This window comes from Sus scrofa, chromosome 14 (genome assembly GCF_000003025.6).
Source record: "Sus scrofa isolate TJ Tabasco breed Duroc chromosome 14, Sscrofa11.1, whole genome shotgun sequence".
Lineage (NCBI taxonomy): Eukaryota > Metazoa > Chordata > Mammalia > Artiodactyla > Suidae > Sus > Sus scrofa.
The window spans coordinates 59892769-59913110 of NC_010456.5; the positions used below are offsets into that span (position 1 = coordinate 59892769).

General features: G+C 53.4%; 1 protein-coding gene across 4 annotated transcripts in view; it reads left to right on the forward strand.

The window, feature by feature from the left end:
- The window catches only part of PGBD5 (piggyBac transposable element derived 5), a 92373-nt gene that overhangs the window by 50116 nt on the left and 21915 nt on the right, over nt 1-20342 (forward strand). For all 4 annotated transcript variants that reach the window (XM_021072685.1, XM_005670977.2, XM_021072687.1 and 1 more), the window contains exons 2-3: nt 6576-7003; nt 12819-12953. In XM_021072685.1, coding sequence (XP_020928344.1) covers nt 6576-7003; nt 12819-12953 — 563 coding nt within the window. The remainder of the gene's footprint in view (nt 1-6575; nt 7004-12818; nt 12954-20342) is intronic.

The following is a 20342-nucleotide window of genomic DNA, read 5'->3' on the forward strand; positions in this document are numbered from 1 at the left end:
TGACAGAAGCCACCTACCTCGGCTGGAGAGGGCTGCCCCACAGGGGGACCTTTTACCCCGTCTCCCATCACGCATGTCCTGACAGGTCCTGGGGAGGGAGGCCAGGACCACCCACCTCCCCATCACTACGTGCATGGACCAGGCAGAGCCTACTGCCCGCTGCGGGGAAGAGCCCGGGAGCTGGCCCAAGCCTGGATTATAGGGGCCAGCAGTCCCCAGACCAGCAGTCCCCCTGCACCTGCCGCACTGTCTGATCCACTTAGTTTTCTTTGAAGTCCTTTCATCATTAACAACCATTGTGCCCACACACACCCCTGATGCAGCTGCATGGAGCTGTTGCTCAGGCCGGGCTGGGCCCTTGAGCAGAAGCATGTGCCCCATCTGGGGGCCAATTTGAGATATGACCTTTACCTTCTCATTTAGGTTGGAAAGGGCCGGATCCTTTCCTTTGGGGCCTTGCTGGGCCTCTGACTTCTCCACAGACCCTCTTCCTCTCTGGCCTGGCCTAGCGGGTCCAGCAGTCAGGACAGGCCTGTGCCACTTGCTTTTGGTTTCTTTGCTTCTTTAGGCTCTCATAGATTTTCAGTGCAGAAACAGGATTCCCACAGCGGCACATTTTGCGTGCCTAGCCCCGTGCGTGTAGCTTTGTAACTGTGTGGAGAAGCCCAAAGATCCCCCCGAGTTCTTCCTTTGAGGCTGAGCTTCCACGACTGCCACATGGCCTGTTAGCACCTCCTTGCTTGGCACCCAACAGCCTAAACAGAGGTGGGGATGCTGGTGCTGTCCCACCACTGCCTGGTGACATAGGTCTTGTTGTCTCCCATCCATGTCCAGGGATGTCAGTGCAAGGCCGGACTCAGCCCAAGGCTCCTCCCTTGCATGGAGACTCCTTGATCCAGCTGCAAATTGAATTTGCTGCCAGTCACTTAGCACTGAACAGGGAAAGAAGTCTCTGGAGCTCTTGAGAGGCAGTGTGGCTAAATTCTGCAGCCAAGATGTGGACCTCAGGTGTTTGTCAGGTAGATGGCTTGGCCTGCGCATCAGCCAGCTGCAGCTGCAGTAAGAGCAGTGTGTTGGGCTGTTTTCTGCATTACTTGTTTATGGAATGGAATGCCTTAAGTTTGTTCAGTGTCGCAAAGTAAAGCAATGTTTTTGTGATGATGTGGGCTGCTCCTGTTATGATTTTGTACCCCTTTGATTTGGCCTGGAGAGAAGTTATTTCATTATTTTACTTTTTGTTGGTTTTTAGGGCCACATCCACAGCATATGGAGGTTCCCGGGCTAGGGGTCTAATCGGAGCTGTGGCCGCCAGCCTTCACCACAGCCACAGCAACAGGATCTGAAACGCGTCTGCAACCTACACCACAGCTCACAGCAACGCCAGATCCTTAACCCACTGAGCGAGGCCAGGGATCAAACCCAAAACCTCCTGGTTCCTAGTCAGATTCGTTTCTGCTGCACCACAGCAGGAACTCCTGTTTCATTATTTTATACTTAATTTGAAATATTGTGTTCCTTATATATTGTGAACCCGCTGACAGTTTGTATCCCCAAATGCACGTGTCATCGCACAGTGAATGCTTCAGTCTCTGAAAGTTGTGCTTTCGAGAGTACGCAAAGCCAGCCTTTTCTTCTAGACAGGGCAAGGTGGGGGGCAGTGCCACCCTTGGGGTGTCTGGCTGCCTCAGGTCTGGAGTTGTGTAGTGGGGGCTGGGAAGGGAGCAGCAGAAGCAGCTCCCTGTGGACCTGGCCCAGTGGGCCTCGGGGCAGACTGGGCAGGACAGCCACTGGCTGTATTCAAGGTCATGCAACTTTCACTCTGTGTGGTTCTTACTCCAATTTAACTGATAAGGAAATTGAGGCACAGAGAGAGTATGTGGCCTGCCTAAGGTCACACAGCCAGTAGCCATGGACAGGGAAGGGAAAAGTCATCAGAAGATGCAGAAGTGCCAGGAGTTCTGCAGTGATCTTCCTCTGCTCAAGGAGTGAGGGAGGGAGGGAATGAAACCCAGTGAGATCCGGAGCCAGCTCACCCAGGCTGGGCACCTGGTAGGGGTCTATGACACGCCACCTCCCACATCCAGCCCTGACCAGGTGTCTCCCACCCAGGACTCTCCAGGCCACCCCAGCTTGGTGTCCACCTCACCCCTCAACACAATGCCTATCCTCCCAGGTGGGTGTGGCTTACTGTCCATCCAGGGGCAGCAGGGGTATGTTAGACATCCCACCAAGTACTGGGCCCAGCAAATGCAGGGCGACACGACAAGCCTTGACCTCTGAGGGGACAGCAGAGGCAGACCAGGCCAAGTTTAAACCCCTGGGGAAATAGCCATAGGCTGATGACCATGGGGAGGGAAGCCCTGCCCTGGTGTCTGCCTAAGCTTGGGTGGGCAGGAAAGCCTTGAGGTGGGGATGCTTGATGAAGCTGGAGGCTGGGGGCTGCATCCCTGCAGGCAGCCCCATGATAGAAGGACATTGCCAAAGCCCAGCCTGACACCCGCTTCACCTGCATACCTGAGCCCTGAGCCTGGGTGGGGAATGTGGATTTGCTGGAAGTGCAGTGAAATCGTGGGGATGTTTTAATTATGCAGGGGAGTGTTGTGATCTGGATTATGTATTTTAAAAAAAATGTGTCTTGTTGCTGTTGGTTATTTGGAGAATGGAGAGGCCCTTGGGGGAGGTTATTTTTATGGTCTCAGCCAGAGGCAGCGGCCACCTGGGTGAGAGAGCTGGTGACACTGTGGAGGTGGGGGTGCAGAATCTGCTTCCGGGTTGGGTGAGGGGTGTGGGGGACCGGGGAGCCACGGTGGTTCAGGTGTCTGGCTGAGGTAATGGGGGTTGGAGGGCCGGATGGGGAGGAGCAAAGGGGAGGGGACAGGTGTTGGGGGAAACCTGAAGTTCAGTCCAGACACATTTAGCTGGAGATAGTAGCCTTTTTCCTATCCTGATGCAAATGGAAGTGATGAGCAGGTGAGGCCTTTGCATGAGATGTTCTCACTGCCTGAAATGCTCTGTAGCATCCCTGCCCCCACCCCACTGATGGCTTTGCACCCATCACACTTTAATTTTTTTTTCTTTTTCCTTATTTTATTTTTATTTTTATGGCTACGCCCATGGTGTGCATATGTTCCTGGGGCGAGAATTGAACCCGTGCCACAGCAGTAACCAGAGCCACAGCAATGACAACACTAGATCCTTAACCCACCAAGCCACCAGGGACCTCTTCACCCATTGCCTTTTAAAACCCATCTCTTCTCCCCTGCAGGGAGCCTCCTAGACCATGGGGCAGAGTCTGGTCAGGGTGCCCTTGTGGCTGCAGCTTCCCCAGCCTGACATCACCAGGACTCTCTGTTCCCTGCCCCCCTCACTACACCCAGACTCCTGGGCCAAGGACTCCGGGTCTGACTCCTTTCTGTTCCCAGAGTCATGATGACACTCAGGTATTCACTGGGTGATGGTTCCCTAGCCACCCTGCCTGACAGTCCCCTTTCCAAACAGAGCATCTGCTCTCTAGTCACTACTGGGAAGAGGGGTGTGTTTCCTAGCTTGGGGTGGGCTGGGGGAGCCCCTTTGCGGGAGGGAGCATTACTGAGCAACTCTTGGTGGCCCCCCTTGCCCTGGTCTGTGGGCCTGCCGTGACATCTTGGGTCTGATCCCCTGGAGACCAAGGGACCAGGTGAGGGTGGCCTCGAAGGAGAGGCGTGGCGACGTGATGGGGTGGGTGGGAGTGAGGAGGGGATCATGTGAGTTTATTAGCTGGCACTGCAGCAGCGACACGCAGAGCCCAGGTGCCAGGATAAGCCTGGGCGGGAACCCGCCCTTCACCCTTGGTCCTCCAGCCCCAGTGCTGAGCTGCCTTGTTTGTAGCATGCAGTCTCCTTTCCCTTCTGACTTGCCCCTGGCTGGGCTCTGTGACCCTCCTTAGGCCACCGCAGAGGTGGAGGGAGGTGGGCAGTGGGAGGACTATGCACTGGCTGGAGTTGTGTGTGCAAACAGCCAACTCCCTTCTCTTCCAGAGGGGACATGCGTGAGGCAGCAGGGGTGCTGTTCAGGGTTACAGCAGGTGCTCTGAGCCCAGTGGAACGACGGTCACTCCAGCTGTGAGGCACCTGGAAGTGGAAAACCTTGGGCTCTGTCCTCCCATTTCTAAGCTGCTCTTTCCTCACCTGTGGGATGAAGTGATGCCTCACACGGTGGAAGGATCTCATGACTTAATATCCTGAAAAGCACTGAACAAATGAATCAAAAGTAAGGGAGATTTATCTTGGCTGGGGATCTGTCCACGTCCAGGGTCCTGTTACTAAACGGCCGTGCTGTTAAGTTTGTGATGGCGATTAACTCCCCCCTTCCCCCCTTCCCTCCCTCCTCCCTTCCTTCCTTCCCAGTGACCAGCCAGTGCCAACACCTCACGTGCTAGAAATCACAACAGCTACAAGAGGCTGTGGAGGATGCTTATAAATCAAAACTAAATAGATAAGAGGCTATCAGCTATTTCCCAGTTTCTTCATTAAGCAGCTGGCCAGGCCAGAGTTGGCTGTGTGAATTCATCTTGAAATGGCCTAGGAGGTACCATGCCTTTAAACATAACTATTGAAAGAGAAAATTCCCTTCTGCTGACTCTGCATGATGGAGCAATTAAAAGCAATTTTCCTCTTTTTCGGGCGCTACCCCTGAATAATTTATGGCTTCATCCGCTGGATGCTGCACAATTCGTTGAAATTAAATGATTTCAGTAAGAGTGGCTGTGGAGCCACAGGCTGTTTCTGCTGCCCCGGCCTCATTGTCACGGCAGCCAGGGACATCACCTTCAAAACCAGTTTGGCCCTGTGGCGCCATGCTCTCCTGGAGCCCTTCCCAGAAATGGGTGGCGAAAGTGAATGTGATGGCCACTTGGTGCTTTGGGATTTGGCGGCTGCTCCTGTAAAATGAAGGCTGTTAGAGCATTCTAAAGCCCCCAGCTCGCCACCAGTGGATTTCTGTTGCTAACGTCTCGGTGAAGGTTGCCCAGGTTTTGGTCCCTCCGGAGGTCCAGCAGTGCGTTGCCCACCCCCAGCCCCCAATCCTGCCCACACAACAGCCTTGCACAGCAGCTGTGACTGTGCCTTTTTTTTTTTTTTTTTTTTTTTTTTTTTTTTTTTTAGGGCCACACCTGTGGCATATGGAAGTTCGCAGGCTAAGGGTCGATTCGGAGCTGCAGCTGTCAGCCTATGTCACAGCCACAGCAATGGGGGATCCGAGTTGTATCTGCCACCCATACCACAGCTCACAGCAACCAACGCCAGATCCTCAACCCACTGAGAAAGGCCAGAGATCGAACCTGCATTCTCATGGTTAGTAGTCAGATGTGTTACAGCTGAGCCACAATGGGAACTCCTGACTGTGCCTCTTTTACAAATGGGAGTGATGGAGGGATCTATCCAATGCTGTGCACTTAGCTAGAAGCAAATTTTGGGTTTTGACTTCCAAATGTGTCCACCTGAATTTAATCCCTGGGATGCCTTGTGTACGTTATCAATCTCAATTTTGCTGTAGAAAACTTGTTTTTCAGAGACTGCCTAAATCAGTAGTAGAGGCAGGTTGGTGGGGAGTTGGGGTGAGGGGGTTGATGGTGATTAAAGTTATGATGACTATGCATGGCTTTTATTAGGAATCACTGTACGGGAGTTCCCGTCATGGCTCAGCTGTAACAAACCCGACTGGTATCCATGAGGACACGGGTTTAATCCTTGGCCCCTGCTCAGTGGTTAAGGATCCAGCGTTGCCGTGAGCTGTGGTGTAGGTCGCAGACTCAGCCCAGATCCCATGTTTCTGACTGTGGTGTATGCCGGCAGCTGCAGCTCTAATTCCACCCCTGGCCCGGGAACTTCTGTATGCTGCAGCCCTAAAAAAAAAGAAAAGAAAAGCAAAGAATCACTTATATGGATGCAGTGGAAGCAATCTTTCCTCCTGCAAGCCTGTGCCTACTGTTAGCCTGGCTTCCATGGAGTTGAAAGCTATTTCTCTTAAGAATGAACGTGTGTGTGTGTTTCTAAAGGCTGTCCCGCATTTGTAAAAATGTGTGAGATTTTTGTTGCACTGGTGGAATTATCTAAACCAGCCCCTCCAGATTGACTTACTAATGAATGTAGAGCCAGCACGTAGAGAAGTCTGACAAATTGCTCTCTCCCCTGAATGGAATCTTCCAGGCACCAAGTGGTGAGAGCCTTCTGATTTCCACCGTCATAGTAACTTACAAGGAGACAAGAGCCCAAAAGCCATGCTGGGCACCTGTGTTAGGAATTCAGTGTGTCTTTGGGTCTCCAGCCCTTTCCCCTGTGTGCCTTTCTCTTCAGATCACTATTTCTGGATGTGCCACATCTGTGTCTCAGGGTGTGTGCAGAGCACAGCTGGGACTCAGGGTGCCGGGGACCCTGGGTCTTGGGGCACCTGCCTTGGGGAAGAGGACAGGGCAGGACAGCTCCAGGAGGATGTCGGGAGGTGGCCCCGGGGATGGGATGTGATGGGACGTGTGTTGTCCCATCCCGTCCCGGGGTGTGTGTGTGGCTGTGGCGGTAGCGCTGGCCTGCCTGTTCCAGGTCCCACCCGGAAGATGCCCCCCAGCGCCAGCGCCATGGACTTCTTCCAGCTCTTCGTCCCCGACAACGTCCTCAAGAACATGGTGGTGCAGACCAACATGTACGCCCGCAAGTTCCAAGAGCGGTTCGGGAGTGACGGGGCCTGGGTGGACGTGACGCTGCCGGAGATGAAGGCCTTCCTGGGCTACGTCATCTCCACCAGCACCTCGCACTGCGAGTCGGTCCTGAGCATCTGGAGCGGCGGCTTCTACAGCAACCGCAGCCTGGCGCTGGTCATGAGCCAGGCCCGCTTCGAGAAGATCCTCAAGTACTTCCACGTCGTGGCCTTCCGCTCCAGCCAGACCACGCACGGCCTCTACAAGGTCCAGCCCTTCCTGGACTCCCTGCAGACCAGCTTCGACTCTGCCTTCAGGCCTTCCCAAACCCAGGTGAGGCTGGGAGCTGGGGAGGCTGCTTCGGGGGCAGCCGTGGGGCAGGAAGGCGACAGTGACCTTGGGCGTCTTCCCCTTCTGGTTATACTTGCTCGACTCCCATCTCACGAGCCCATCCTGTCCCCATCTGACTTGGGGGAGGTGATGGGCGCGCAGCCCTCACCACGTTCAGCATCGTTCTCCGAGATGCAGTTGCTCTGCTCCTTCTCCCCTCCCTGTTGGTGACATTTTCTTTTTAAACTATGGTTTGCTCAGGGTAATGTGGATTTTCTGGTGCTCATCTGCTGCTGGTGAAAGGGGGCGAGGGGCCTCCTAGGTGATGATGGGGAGGAGCCCGGAATTTCCGCATCCTTAGGCCATGGGGGGACGCGGGTACTCTCTTGCTGGGTCCCCTGGCGCACGTGGAAGGGCCGGGAGCCTTTGGCCGGAAGTTGGCGGTGCCCCAGCCCTGCTGTCGTGGCCCTCGCTCCTTCCCTCACTTCCTGGAGGCTGAGTTTGTTCTCTCAGCTCTTGACACCACCCCCTCCCCCCGCTTGGCTGGGGAAGACCGTTTCAGAAAGGCCCTCACAGTTGCTCTGCTGGTCTGGTGGTCTTCGGAGGTGGCTCTTTCTGGAGGTTTCTCTAACCACAACATCAGGACGTTCTGGGCCCACGTGGGCCTTGTTCTCTCTGACCTGTTCTAAGCAGAGACAAAATCTTACATCTTTTTCACTTACAAGTGTAAAAACCCACTCATCTGCCCTGTTTTCTTCGTACTCTTCCTTCAGGGCCTTCGTAACAAGCCCCAAGTTCCTTCTGAAGTCCTCTTCTAGAGCCTCCCTGGGTTCCCTAACCTGCCTTCTCTGCAGAGCTGAGAACCACTGGAGGGTGTTTGTGGGGAAGACGAAGCCCTGTGCCAGGTCCCAGGAGCTTTAGACGCTCTCAGAACCATTCTCCCGTTTCTGCACAGCCGTCCTGTGATCACACCGGCTCAGGGTTCCATTGTCTGCCCTGTGACTTCTGAGGCCTGGAAGGCGTTCCCTCCTCCCTGTGGGTTTCCTCTATCCTCGCCCCCCACCCCCACCCCTTCACCACCTGCTGTTTACAGGGCAGCGGATGCTGCTTTGTCTTGTCTTCTCTAGTGTCACCCTCCTTCCTTCCCACCAGGACTGGGGTTTTGGGAGACACAAGCTTACCTTATAACAGGCCCTGTAGGACCAAAGACAGGGCTGGGACATTATTTTTTGTTTCTCTGAGTATTTGCTTGGTTGAAATGAGCTGAACCAGAGACTTGCTGGCTGGATGCAAGGGGAACAAACAGTATCCTGGCCATCCTTGGTGTCAGACATTCGAAGAGCTGGGGAGAGGGCTGTGGGCTCGCCCAGCCCAAGTGTCTTTCAAAACTCAACCCACCAGCTTCTTGTTGATAATTAACAGCCCAGAGATTAGGTTGCTGAGGGTCCTTCCAGCCCCGAGATGTGGCCAGCCTTCCCATGATTACTCACATTTGTTGTGTGTCTGATATGTGCTGGCCCCATGCTGTACTCATGTTTGTTGTGTGTCTGCCCTGTGCTGGCCTCGTGCTGTATTTGGATTTGTTGTGTGTCTGCCACGTGCAGGCCCCTTGCTGTACTCATGTTTGTTGTGTGTGTGCCTGTGCCAGCTCCGTGCTGTCTGAACCTTCTGTAATGGCAGCATCAGACACCTGAGATCTGCATACAGGGCCGTCACCGTGCCTGTACGTGTGTCCCCAGAGTCTGGGCAGTTGGCAGGCACACTGCAGTGCCCACTGTCAAATTCCGATCTGCATGGGTTCAGCCCTTCTTGGCCTGGGAATCCGAGGAGGCAGTGCTGCCCCCCTGCTTTGTGTGGCTCAGATGGGCACTTTCTTCTTGCTGCCCACATCTCTTCTTTGCTCCCAGTTAATGAGACTGAGAAAGGAGGGCATGAATATGAGGTTCAGTTTGGAAAAGGGCTTTCTGTTCACGTTGTGTGTGTTGGGTGTTCGCCCCTTTGCTTTTTTTTTTTTTTTTAATTTTGTATGTAATTTTTACTTTTGCCTTTGTACTTGCAAACTTATGTGCCCTCTGAGGTACCACTTTCCATCCCGAGCTTTGAGCTTTGTGTGTTGGTGAGGATCCCAGCAGGAAACCAATTCTGTGTTCGGGAAGGGCGGTGGGGGACTGGCTATGGGGGCTGTGGACAGTCACGTTTTAGGGAGATGACTGGGTGGCAAAGGGCCCAGGCCACCCAGGAGTGGGAAGCTGCCATCAGCCTGTGCCATTGCCGAGAAGAGGGAGTGGGACTGGGGGCAGTGATGGTTGCAACCTGGAGCTCAACAGCAGGGGCAGTCAGGCGGGGCCCCCCATTTCTTGTTCATGCCCCCTCGTGGCCACACAAGCCAGACACTGGAGGTGCAGTTGGTCAGTTTGACCTCCAGCCACAGGGCAGGGTAGGAAGGGTGGGAAGGGCCTTTGGGGGGCAAATGGTACCCAGCACAGCCCACCCAGCATCAGGAACACAAGGCAGAGGGAAAGTCAGAGGTCCCGGGGGTCAGTTTACTAGTGGGCTGAGGACCCCAGGGAGTTTTCTCTTCATTCGACTCTGGGCCCAGTTGAGCCAGTCCTGTGTCAGGAGGCGGGGCAGGTCAGTCATAGGCGATGCAGTTAGAAGCTGCAGTGTGCAGTGGATTTGGAACATGCGAGCTGAGGTTCCTGCAGATTGACCCACCCCTTCCCCCAGGGTGTGCACAGGGCAGCACTGGCCTCACTGTGGAGAAGGACCTGTGCTCCGGGCTTGCGCATGTGGCCTTCCTGCTGGCCTCCAGCATCACAATGTCCTGCCCTTATTCTCCTCTCAAAGGCCTGTCTGCCTCTTAGGAAAGAAAGGGGGTTCCTGTTCTGACCCTTGGGTGGAGAAGCTGGGAGCCTGAAAGGTGTCCTGGCTTCCTAGCTTCTCCCTCTTGGGAAACCCCTGTTGGGTCTGGAATGTTCCCTTCGAGGAGAAGGGGTGTTTGCCAGGCCTCAGGGCTCCATGGAAGGTCTTCACTCTGCCCGATGAGACCAGTGGAAAGAGTTCTGTCCCATCCTGTCCACATCAGACATGTGGTTGGCTCTGCCCCAGGCTCCCAGGAGTGGCTCTGCATCCCCGCCAGACACATAACCCCACCTCAGCACACAGCACCCTCACACGCACCCCCGGCCCGAAAGCTCTGGAGCCTTTTTATTCCAGTAAATGTGACCATTGAGGGAGAACCTAACCTAGAGCTTTTATGAAGTTTTCAGAGGCCCCCAGAATCTCCCAGTGACCCCCATGGCAGTTGTGCCCATGCACAAGTGCTTGTACACAGACTCCGAATGGGGAGGCGCTGTGTCTGCTTGAGACTGGGGTGTAGAGGAGTTAGAGGGGGGCTTGAGGGCAGGGTCACGAAAGTCAGTACGTGGCTGCCTGGTCTCCTCCATAACCACTGCCACCCCCAACACAGACTGGTCACACACAGGAGGGACCCGGGAGACACCCGGGTGATGCCATGCTGACCGGTCTGCAGCCTGGCAGAGACGGACGGGGTTTCTGGCACACAGACCTCAGAGCTCCGGAGAGCGCTCTGCCTGTGCTGGCTCAGCGGTGACCGTCCCACAGTCACATACTGATGCTGGAAAATGGGAGAAGCCCTTAAGGGCCGGGAGCTGTTGCCGGCTCTTCGGCTTTGGTGAGGCATGTGATTAAACATAAATTCGAACTGATTTTTGATGAGTGCAGTGGAGTAGAGGATGTTGGCTTTCAGAAGAGCCGAGGGGGAGGCGTCTTGCCCCCACCCTGCTCCACTTCCCCCCAACCAGCTAGAGTGGTTCCAGACAGGCTTGGAATGTCTCATGAGCCCCTTGGAGCCAGTGGGCCAAGGAGCAGGTGTGCGGTCAGCCTCTCTAGCCTCCTCTTTGTGAGCCCAGGCTGGGGGGTGGGGTGGGGTGGAGTGGGCTTGGTGTGCCCTGCCTCCAATAACAGAAAACTGAAGGGGCCAGTAAGTACATCTAAGACCAGACCTTACAGGGCGGCTGTTTTGAAGCGGCATTCGAGGTAGCATTGATATAAGAGTGGGGGTATTCCCTTTGTGGCTCAACGGTTAATGAACCCAGCTGGGATCCATGAGGATGTGGGTTCAATCCCTGGCCTTGATCAGTGGGTTGAGGATTCAGCACTGCCGTGAGCTGTAGTGTAGGTCACAGACACGGCTCGGATTCTGTGTTGCTGTGGCTGTGGTGTAGCCCGGCAGCTGTAGCTCTGATTCGACTCCTAGCCTGGGCACTTCCGTATGCTGCTGGTCTGGCCCTAAAACAAACAAACAAACAAACAACGACAACGAAAAACACAAGAGTGGGAGGCAATTGCCATGTCACAGTTGGTAACGTCACCCCCTGCCCTTGTCAGGCCACATTCTGATACCACCTGGGAGCTTGTTGGAAATGCAGACACTCAGGCCCTGCCCCAAACTTCCTGAGTCAGAATCACATTTCTATAATATTTCTGGGTGACGCATTTGCTCTCTCTCAAGTTGAAAAGCCCTGATGGGGAGTGGATGTTGGCACACTTTTCCTGCCCATGGCCAGGTATTTCAGACGTTGGGGGCCATGTGGTCTGGGTTGGGACCTTGTAACCTGAAAGCAGCCACTGGCGCTATGTCCCTGATGGGCACAGTGGGTTCCAGTGAAACTTGATTTACAGCAGGTGATGGGCTGGGCTGGGCTTTGCTGGCCCCCAATCTGGAGCGTGGTGCGGAGGTCTCGAAATCATAGTACTGCCTGCATTCATCCTTACAGTGAACAGCACACATGCTTATCAATTCGTAAGTAACCTTGAAATTAGATTTGGAGACAAGTGTATCAGATTCCTAAAATTTACCCAGAGGTCCCTCTCCACCCGAACCCATTTTCATTATGCCATTTCTTTTTACTTTATTATCTTGTCATCGATAAAGTCTTATCTCCCTGCCATCAAGAAGTGACAATAGGCCAAGTAAGTTTAAAACTGTGGTGGTGGCTCAGCCGGTTAAGGATCTGGCGTAGTCACTGCGGTGGCTCGGGTTCGATCCCTGGCCCAGGAACTTCCATATGCCATGGGCATGGCCAAAATAAATAAATACATTTAAAAAAGAGAAAATAAAAATTACCTGGGGAATCCCACGTCTTCAAGGACACGACAACCTGGAGGGGAGCCAGAGGCTGGGCTGTGGCAATGAGGGAACTGGGTCATTTCAGGAACGGTTTTGAGAAAGACAGTGTTCAGCCTGGGAAAAAGAAGGTCATGAGCCAGCATGCGAGCTGTCTGCATACCTAAAGAGCTCATGTGTTTGTCTTTGTTTCTCGAGGGACAGAAGTCAGGTTGGTAGGTTCAGGTGAAATGTAGGTCAGGTTGGAGTCAGTGAGTGGTTGGAGCATCCATCAGCAAACAGTCTTCCTTGAAAGGAAATGGGTGCTCCCACTGGGCACATCCAGCTGGAAGTCGAGACCCTGGCTGGAGTCCTTCTCCCAAGTGACAGTTTGGACTGGGGACCTTAGCCCAATAAAAAAATAACTGTTATCATAATTTCCATTTATAAATATCTGGTAGGTGCTTTGCATACAGTTTCTGACTTAATTCTCTCCCAAATACTGGTGTAGATATTGATACTTCCTTTTACAGATGAGGAGACACAAGATCAGAGAGGTAAAGTAGCTTCACCAATGTCACACAGCTGGTCAAAGGCAGAAACTAGGTTGGAGCCCAAATCTGATGGCCCTGCCCCTCCTGGAGCTTGTGCTGCCTTCTGTGAGAATCACTGCCTTTTCTTTCCTGGCAGGTGCTACACGAACCCCTGATTGACGAGGACCCTGTGTTCATTGCCACGTGCACGGAGCGTGAACTTCGGAAGAGGAAAAAGCGGAAATTCAGCCTCTGGGTCAGGCAGTGCTCGTCCACCGGCTTCATCATCCAGGTGAGCCCCTGGGCTGGGCCTCGGAGGCCGAGGAAGATTTGGTCACCAGTGAACTTGCTCACTTGCCTTTTTCACTGTGCCCCACCAGATGCTCCTTTCCTCACTGGGGCACTGGCGTAGCCGGCCCTTCCCCAGAGTGTTCTTGCTCCAGCCCCTCCGGTGAAATAACAGCTGTAAACAGCTCTCAGGGCTCAGGGTCAGCCAGAGGCTTCACCAGAATGGTGGGCACAGAGGTAGCTGCTGTGTCTCTTGAGAACACGCTGTGCAGCATCCCAGAAGGACCCCCAGCCTCCGCAGGGTCCCTGTCCTGAGGACGCCTTCTTCACAGGCCACCAATAGCAGCAGGAGCTCGGCCCTTTGTGCCAGCCTTGCCACCTGCTCCCTGGCTCTGCTCTGCTCCAGACATAATGGGCACACGTTTTGGAAGAGGTTCCTGAACTCTGTGATGGGACCAGTGTCAGAGGTTGGGACCAGAGCAGGCAGGGGACAAAGCACAGGAGAGGAGGAGGTAAGGCTGATGAAACAGACCCTGGCCTGGGCCGCCGCCTCCTGCCCCACTGCTTTCTACAGTCAGGACGCACAGCGGCCCCCACCTCACTGCCCAGCCCCACTGTGGCCCAGGCCAAGGCACAGGGTGATTATATGCCCCCCTCCCTGCTCCTTGCCTCACCCAGCCAGGAAGTCATCTGAGCATCTGCTAACTGCCTGTGCTCGGAGCCGTGGAGGGAACATGTGTCTGTCCCGCAGCAGCAGCAGCAGCCTGCCCTGCCCCACAGACTGGTGGCTTCAGGTTGGGCCGGGCCTGGGTCTGCTCATGCACACACTTGCGGCAGTTGCCAGACAGACCCATCCCAGAACAGGTGCCACTCTGGTCCTGTGGCCTGGGCCCTCTGTCCCCACACAGCCTCCTGTGGCCCTTGCCATCTCTAGTGTCCTTTGCAGTGACACTCCTTGGGGGACAGAGGAGTTTGCTTCACTTTATCATGACATTCAGTCATTTTTGAATAAATACTTAGCAGGTGTTGTTCCCTGCGGCATTGTGCCAGGCCCTGGAGTATGAAATCCTGCTTCCTGGGGGCTCTTTCTGCCTCTGTGGCTTTTGAAGGAATGTTCATACATGGGGTTCTGTGTGCATCTGGCCCCACTTCCTTTCTCCTGTAAACTTGATGAGTAGCAAGGAGTTACTTCCATTACTTACCGGCAAGGCCACTGTTGTCTCTGTCTGTCTGTCTCTCTGTCCCTCTTTCTCTCTCCTTCTCTCTCTCTCTGTCTTTTTCTTGCTCTTTCTCCGTGCAGGTTTTTCCCAGTTCTGTGAAATCCATGAAATCCCCATCTATTAAATAAAAGGTTCAGGTTGGTACCTTGAAGTTTCCTTTCATTTCTAAAGCTCTGGTTCTACGAGGCTTTACTGTAGCTGGCAACCTTGGTCCCCAGCAGTCTCGCATCCTCAGTGGCCAGGGCGACTGTGAGCCCTGTGTATGGAGGTGCTGAAGAAGGTGCTGACCCCTGGCTGTGGCAGTCCCATGGCAGGTGGACCAAGGACTTTGGTGGCCTCCCCAGTTTTTCTGGTCCAGCACAAAGCTGGGAGGCCACCTCTGTCTGAGAAAGACCACGTGGCCTGGGAATGGTTGTCTTTTTAACATCCTGGCCCTTGTCCTGGTTCCTCAGATCCTAAACCTGGTTCGACAGCTTCTACAGGGCAGTGGCCTGGGCAGATTCAGCCACAGAGCAAGGGGCGAGGGTTGGAGGGTGCCTTCTCCCCGCACCCAGCTTTTTCTCACCTTTTGTTCTCATACCAGCCGTGAGGTGCAGTGGGCAGAAGTCTTCAGCCCCATTTTCCAGATGCCGCCTCTGTCCCAGCACCACACCCCCCTGGCCCCCATCCTGAGGGCCAGCTGCAGACCCAGCTCTGCTCCTTCCTGTGTGAACTCATCCGGCTCCCAAATTGCTCTGGATCTTGGCGTCCTTATTTATAGGGTGAAGGGGTGGGGGCCTTACTCAATGCTTCCTGGAACTGCAGGTTTCTAGGATTCTCTTCTTTTTTGCATCACACGATGCGTGGTGTCCACTAGCATATCATCTTCATTTGTGTTTGTGGAATAAATTCTTCTCCTGTGTGACTTTTCATTAGAAAGTCCTAGTCGCCCAGCCTCAGAGAGACTGTGGCCAGCCTGTTGCCCAAATACCCTTTGCCCCCTATTGTCCTCTCACCAGTAGCGGGTCTGAGGCTCTGTGGCCCCTCCCATTTCTGCGATTGGCAGATTGGATGCAGGTGGACATGGTGCAGGAAGGGACTGGACAGGGGGTGTGTGTGTGTGTGGTTCTCCTCTGGCCTCTCCGCCCTGACCGTGAGTAGACATCCAGGCTGCATCGCTGAGTCCTGAAACCATGAGCTAATAAAAGTTACCACATGCCACTGCGCCTGTGGTGGTTTGTTTCCCAGTGACAGAACTGATCCCAGGCCTGCCAGTTAGGGACTGTGCAGTGACTGGAGAACTTTCTTCCCGTTACTCTGTCATGGACTCAACCGATGCCTGGAAGGGACACTAGATTTCTGGGTGTGTTTCCAGGAGGGACCAAGCAAGGCCTTGCTTTAGTTTCGTAGCTTCATTCTGCCAAGACTCTATGGTTTGCTGGTTGGACCACATCCTTCTGAGGTAGGGCCGGGGTGGGGATTTTTGTTCCTCTTGAAAGATTCTGGATCAAGGGATAAATGATGGAAAACACACCACATTGGTTAGCGATCACTCAGGTGGTGCCAGGAAAGGTCGGCAGGAGAGCTGAGCAGGAACTCAGATGCGGTGAGCATGTCCACACAGGGCATCTGGACAAGGAGGGAAAGCCAGCAGCTAGATGGAGCAGCGCAGCTAGCACTCAGGGGTCCAGAGGGACCCCAGTAGCTTTCAGAATTTTTGTAGGTTTCCTCCCCGTGAATTCATCTGAAGGGGAACCAGATGCACGTGGTTAAAAATCTGATATTTAAGCCTGAGATTATAGGGAAGCGTGCGGGAGGTTGCAACAAAGAGGCAGAGATGAAATGAACTGTGTCATCTGGGTGCTGGTTTTCACTTCGGGGAGTGCGGGAGGTAGGGGGTTCAGAGTCTCCAGGAAAAAAGCAACCCGAGGAGGCAGTCGCTGCATAGAAAGTCAGACCCTCGTGGAGATGCCGTCCATCTTGGGAAGGTGGTGCTGCCTCATCTGTCCTCACATCTCGCCTCCAGCCCTCCTTCCAGAAGCCTCGCACGAGAGACCTGGCTCACGGAGAGCCCAGTCTCCCACATGGCATTTGTAGGGCCACCCTGCAGGACCACCCACGCCTTGAATCCAAGCTGTCTATCTTGGCGTCACACCGTACACCAAATGCTGGAAAATGAATCAGCACATGGCACTGCCTGCCCGCAGTGCTCCAGGCCCGAGGGGCAGTAGGTGAGGCCGTCCACACCACTTGCCTTGGGTCTTTGGTCATCTGGAAAACACTGTCACGTGAGAATTGAAATTTGTCTTGTGTATTGTGGGCCTGTCCTGAGAGAGCATCTTTTTTTTTTTTTATTGTGGTAAAATATTTTTACAGCCACACCTGCAGCATATGGAAGTTCCTGGGCCAAGAATTAAATCTGAACCACAGTAATGGCAATGCTGGATCCTTTAATCCACTGCACCGGGCTGGGGATCGAACCCATGCCTCTGCAGTCAGATTCTTAACCCACTGTGCTATAGCAGGAGTTCCACCATTTAACCATTTTTAAGTGTTCAATCCAGTGGCATTAAGTATGTTCACAGTGTTGTGCAGCCGTCACCACCATCCATTTCCAGAACTTTCCCCCATCCCAACCATCTAGGAGCAGAACTCTTGGCTGGGGGAGTGATGTGCCATCAGGTGGAAGTAGTGAATTTCCTGTGAGCAAAGGCACCTTCTGGATGCACTGTGGATGCTGGGGGAGCTTGGAGGAGCCGTCGCCAGGCATCCCGCTCTGGTTGAATATTTAGTGCTGGTCACACTTCCCTTGGTCAGGTTGCTCCACTCCTAGTTAAGGGCAGATGAACGAATGGCTTGGACAGTATACACAGCCCTTGGTCCCAGGGCCATCTGCATTCTGTGCCAGAGAGGTGCCTTCAGTCATTTGGGGCGTACCCAGTCACTCTTAGGGGTCTGGGGTGCCCATGAACGCCTGTTCTGCTTTGCTTCTTTCCTGACCCAGCCTTTCTGGCTTTACCCTCTGATATCCGTGGGGCTCAAAGGGTGTGATGGGTGATTTTGTGCCAATTTGGCTGGGCCACAGTACCTAGATATTTGGTCAGACACTCTTCTGGATGTGTGGTGGAGGTATTTTTAGATGACCTTGACATGGAAATGGGACTGAAGAATGGGTGCTGTGGAACTTAAGGGAAAAAAGTTAACATAAGACACAGAGACATTTATCTTGAGTAAAGGTGGGAACTGGGGGACTCAAGGTCTCAGAGATCAAGAGCCCTGCCTCAAGAAACCACACTGCTTTTATTGTGCTCTTGAGGATTACATCAAGTGAAAAGGGGGTTGAAGGTGCAGGATATAGGGTTTTTTTTTATTATTTTATAAGTTCTTTTATTATTTTAAAAGTCAAACTTTTACTCTAAACTTTAGGCATTTAAGAATGATTAGCATTTGAGTTAGCTATCTATGCATAGGATTTCAGATAATCCTCACTGTGCTTCCCAAACAGCAACCCAGTGTGCCTAGGTTTGCACCTTGGTTCTCTTTTTTTTTTTTTTTTTTTTTTTGTCTTTTTGCCATTTCTTGGGCCGCTCCCGCGGCATATGGAGGTTCCCAGGCTAGGGGTCCAATCGGAGCTGTAGCTGCCAGCCTACGCCAGAGCCACAGCAACGCGGGATCCAAGCCGCGTCTGCGACCTACACCACAGCTCACGGCAACGCCGGATTGTTAACCCACTGAGCAAGGCCAAGGATCAAACCCACAACCTCATGGTTCCTAGTTGGATTGTTAACCACTGCACCAGGATGGGAGCTCCGGTTCTCTTTTCTAATGCATATTCTGCTAATGACCACTCATAAACCACTTGGCCATGAGGTTCCTCTTTCTCTTATTCTTTAGAGGACGTATCATGCTTGTGCAAATGGCCTAGACCAATGTATTATGTCTTCATTCAGCTGACCCCATGAATAACCCTTGCCTTTAGGTCTTTGTTCTTAAGCTTAAGTCATTTACCATCACAGGGACTGTTTCTCAAGCAGGAAGACAGGACAAAGTAAGGAAGGACAAGATGGAGTTTTCAGCAAAGAGGCTAAGAAAATATTATAAAAACATGTCTCGCAAACAGGTAGACTTAGAGTACAGCAGATTGCCCCCCATCATTTGGGTGGGCCTTGTCAAATCAGTTGAAGGCCTAAATAGAAAAAGACTGACTTCACTGAAAGCAGATGGCCTTTGGGGGTGAACTGCAGCTCTTCCCTGGGTCTCCAGCCTGCCAGCATGTTCTGGGGATTTTGGACTTAACAGATCTCGTAATCAGACAAACCAATTCCTTGAAATAAAGGAATCTCAAGTTCTTCCTTGAGATAAGCTGTCTTTTATCTCCCAATAGGTAGATAGATCTCTCTCTGTCTCTCTGTCTCCATCCTCTTGGTTCCACTGCAGAGGGACTTATGCCAGCCACTGGGCTCACATAGCCGGTGTGTGTCCCAGGCTCCCTGCGGTGGACTGCTCTGGACTCTGGACTCCTAGGGCAGGGACTGCAGCTGCTGGCCTCAGCTTTGTCTCTCTAGAGCCTGAGGTGCTTGCTAGCCCCCCCTTTTTTTTTTAAGAATTGATGTCTAAGACAGCCCTATTATCAAGGAGTTTCCAAAATGGCTGGGAAGATAAGCCCTCTGCAAAAGAAACCCTGGGTACAGATTGTTTCATAAGCACATTTTAGGGAATTTGCATCACACTCGGTGCCAAGGGCCCAGAGGGAAATGGAGCCTTCACGGCCTCTCTCATGAGTATTAAAAATATTCATGGAGTTTCTATTGTGGCTTAACGGGCTAAGAACCCAACTAGTGTCCACAAGGATGTGGGTTCGATCCCTGGCCTTGCTTGGTGGGTTAAGAATCTGGCATTGCTGTCAGCTGTGGTGTAGATCATAGATGCCGCTCGGATCCCGTGTTGCCGTGGCTATGGCGTAGGCCAGCGGCTGTGGCTCTGAATCCACCCCTGGCTCTGGAACTTCCATATGCTGCTAGGTGCAGCCCTAAAAAGAAAGGAAATTCATAAGCACAGGGTAAGCAGTGCAGCGCTGGAAGTGTATGTGCAGTGTTGTGGGCTGGAGGAGGGCACCTACAGGGCTAAGGACTCCCAGGGCATAGAGCATAGGGCGTGTGATACCCAGAGGGGAAGGTGGACCGTGAGTGCAGAGTTAGGGGACAGGTGGGGGCCAGTGGCACTCACTGCAGGCCAGCCCTGAGCTCGTCCACTGAGCAGCACGTGGCCCCTGACTGGTGTCTTGCTGTCCTTCTTTTACACCTGGGAAAACTGAAGAGAACCACTTACCACAAACCGCAGGGCTAAGAGGCGGAGGCAGAGACGTGACCCCCGGCCCACGATCTTTGCTCCCAGGACCCTCAGGGAGGTGGAGGAGACACGAGTGCCCAGCTTGGGGCCAGGGCATCTGAATGTAGTGTCTCATTCCCAACATGACCACCTCTCTGGGGAATATTTCCCTGACTCACCTTTGGAGCATCCATTCCAGGAGACACAGGCCATACCACGTGTTGGTGTCCACAGTGGAGAGTCTTTGGAGCTCAGGGCAGCCAGTGGTTCTCATCCTGGCTCATGGGGGAACCTCTGGGCCTGATAACCCCAGGTTTTAATAGCAGTAGCTAAGCAGGCAGGGAATCAGTTAAGACATGAGGCTCTGACCGTCATGGACAGACTTGCTTCTTGGGAACCAAACCCTTTGTCCTCTGAGGCCACCGCCAGGGGCTGCTTTCTGCAGAACTCCTGCACTGTCCAGATCAGAGGCCTGTGGCATGCCTGAGAGGGTGTTCTTGTTCCGAGAGCTATCCCAGCCCCATCGTGCCCTCCAGCCCGGGCCATTTGCAAGCCCAGTTTCCCTGCGTGTCCCCTCATCTGCAGCCCCCAGTGAGCTGAGGGGGTGAAAGGAGAGGATGGTGCAGAAGAGGGGACGTCCCTTTTCAGGGGAGCTGTGTCACTGGGTGGCTGGAGTTTCTCAGTCTGTGCCACTGAGGTGTTATCTTGGAAACCTTGTGACCTTTCTGTGGAGTCACAGGGACTATTTCTGTAGAGGATGCAGTTCTGGTTCTACCACGTTGAAAAGATGGAGAATACAGTGAGGAAAACAGGTGTATCGACCTATGGTGATCATGCGGTGCCCTGAGATTCTTTGGGGAGAAAAG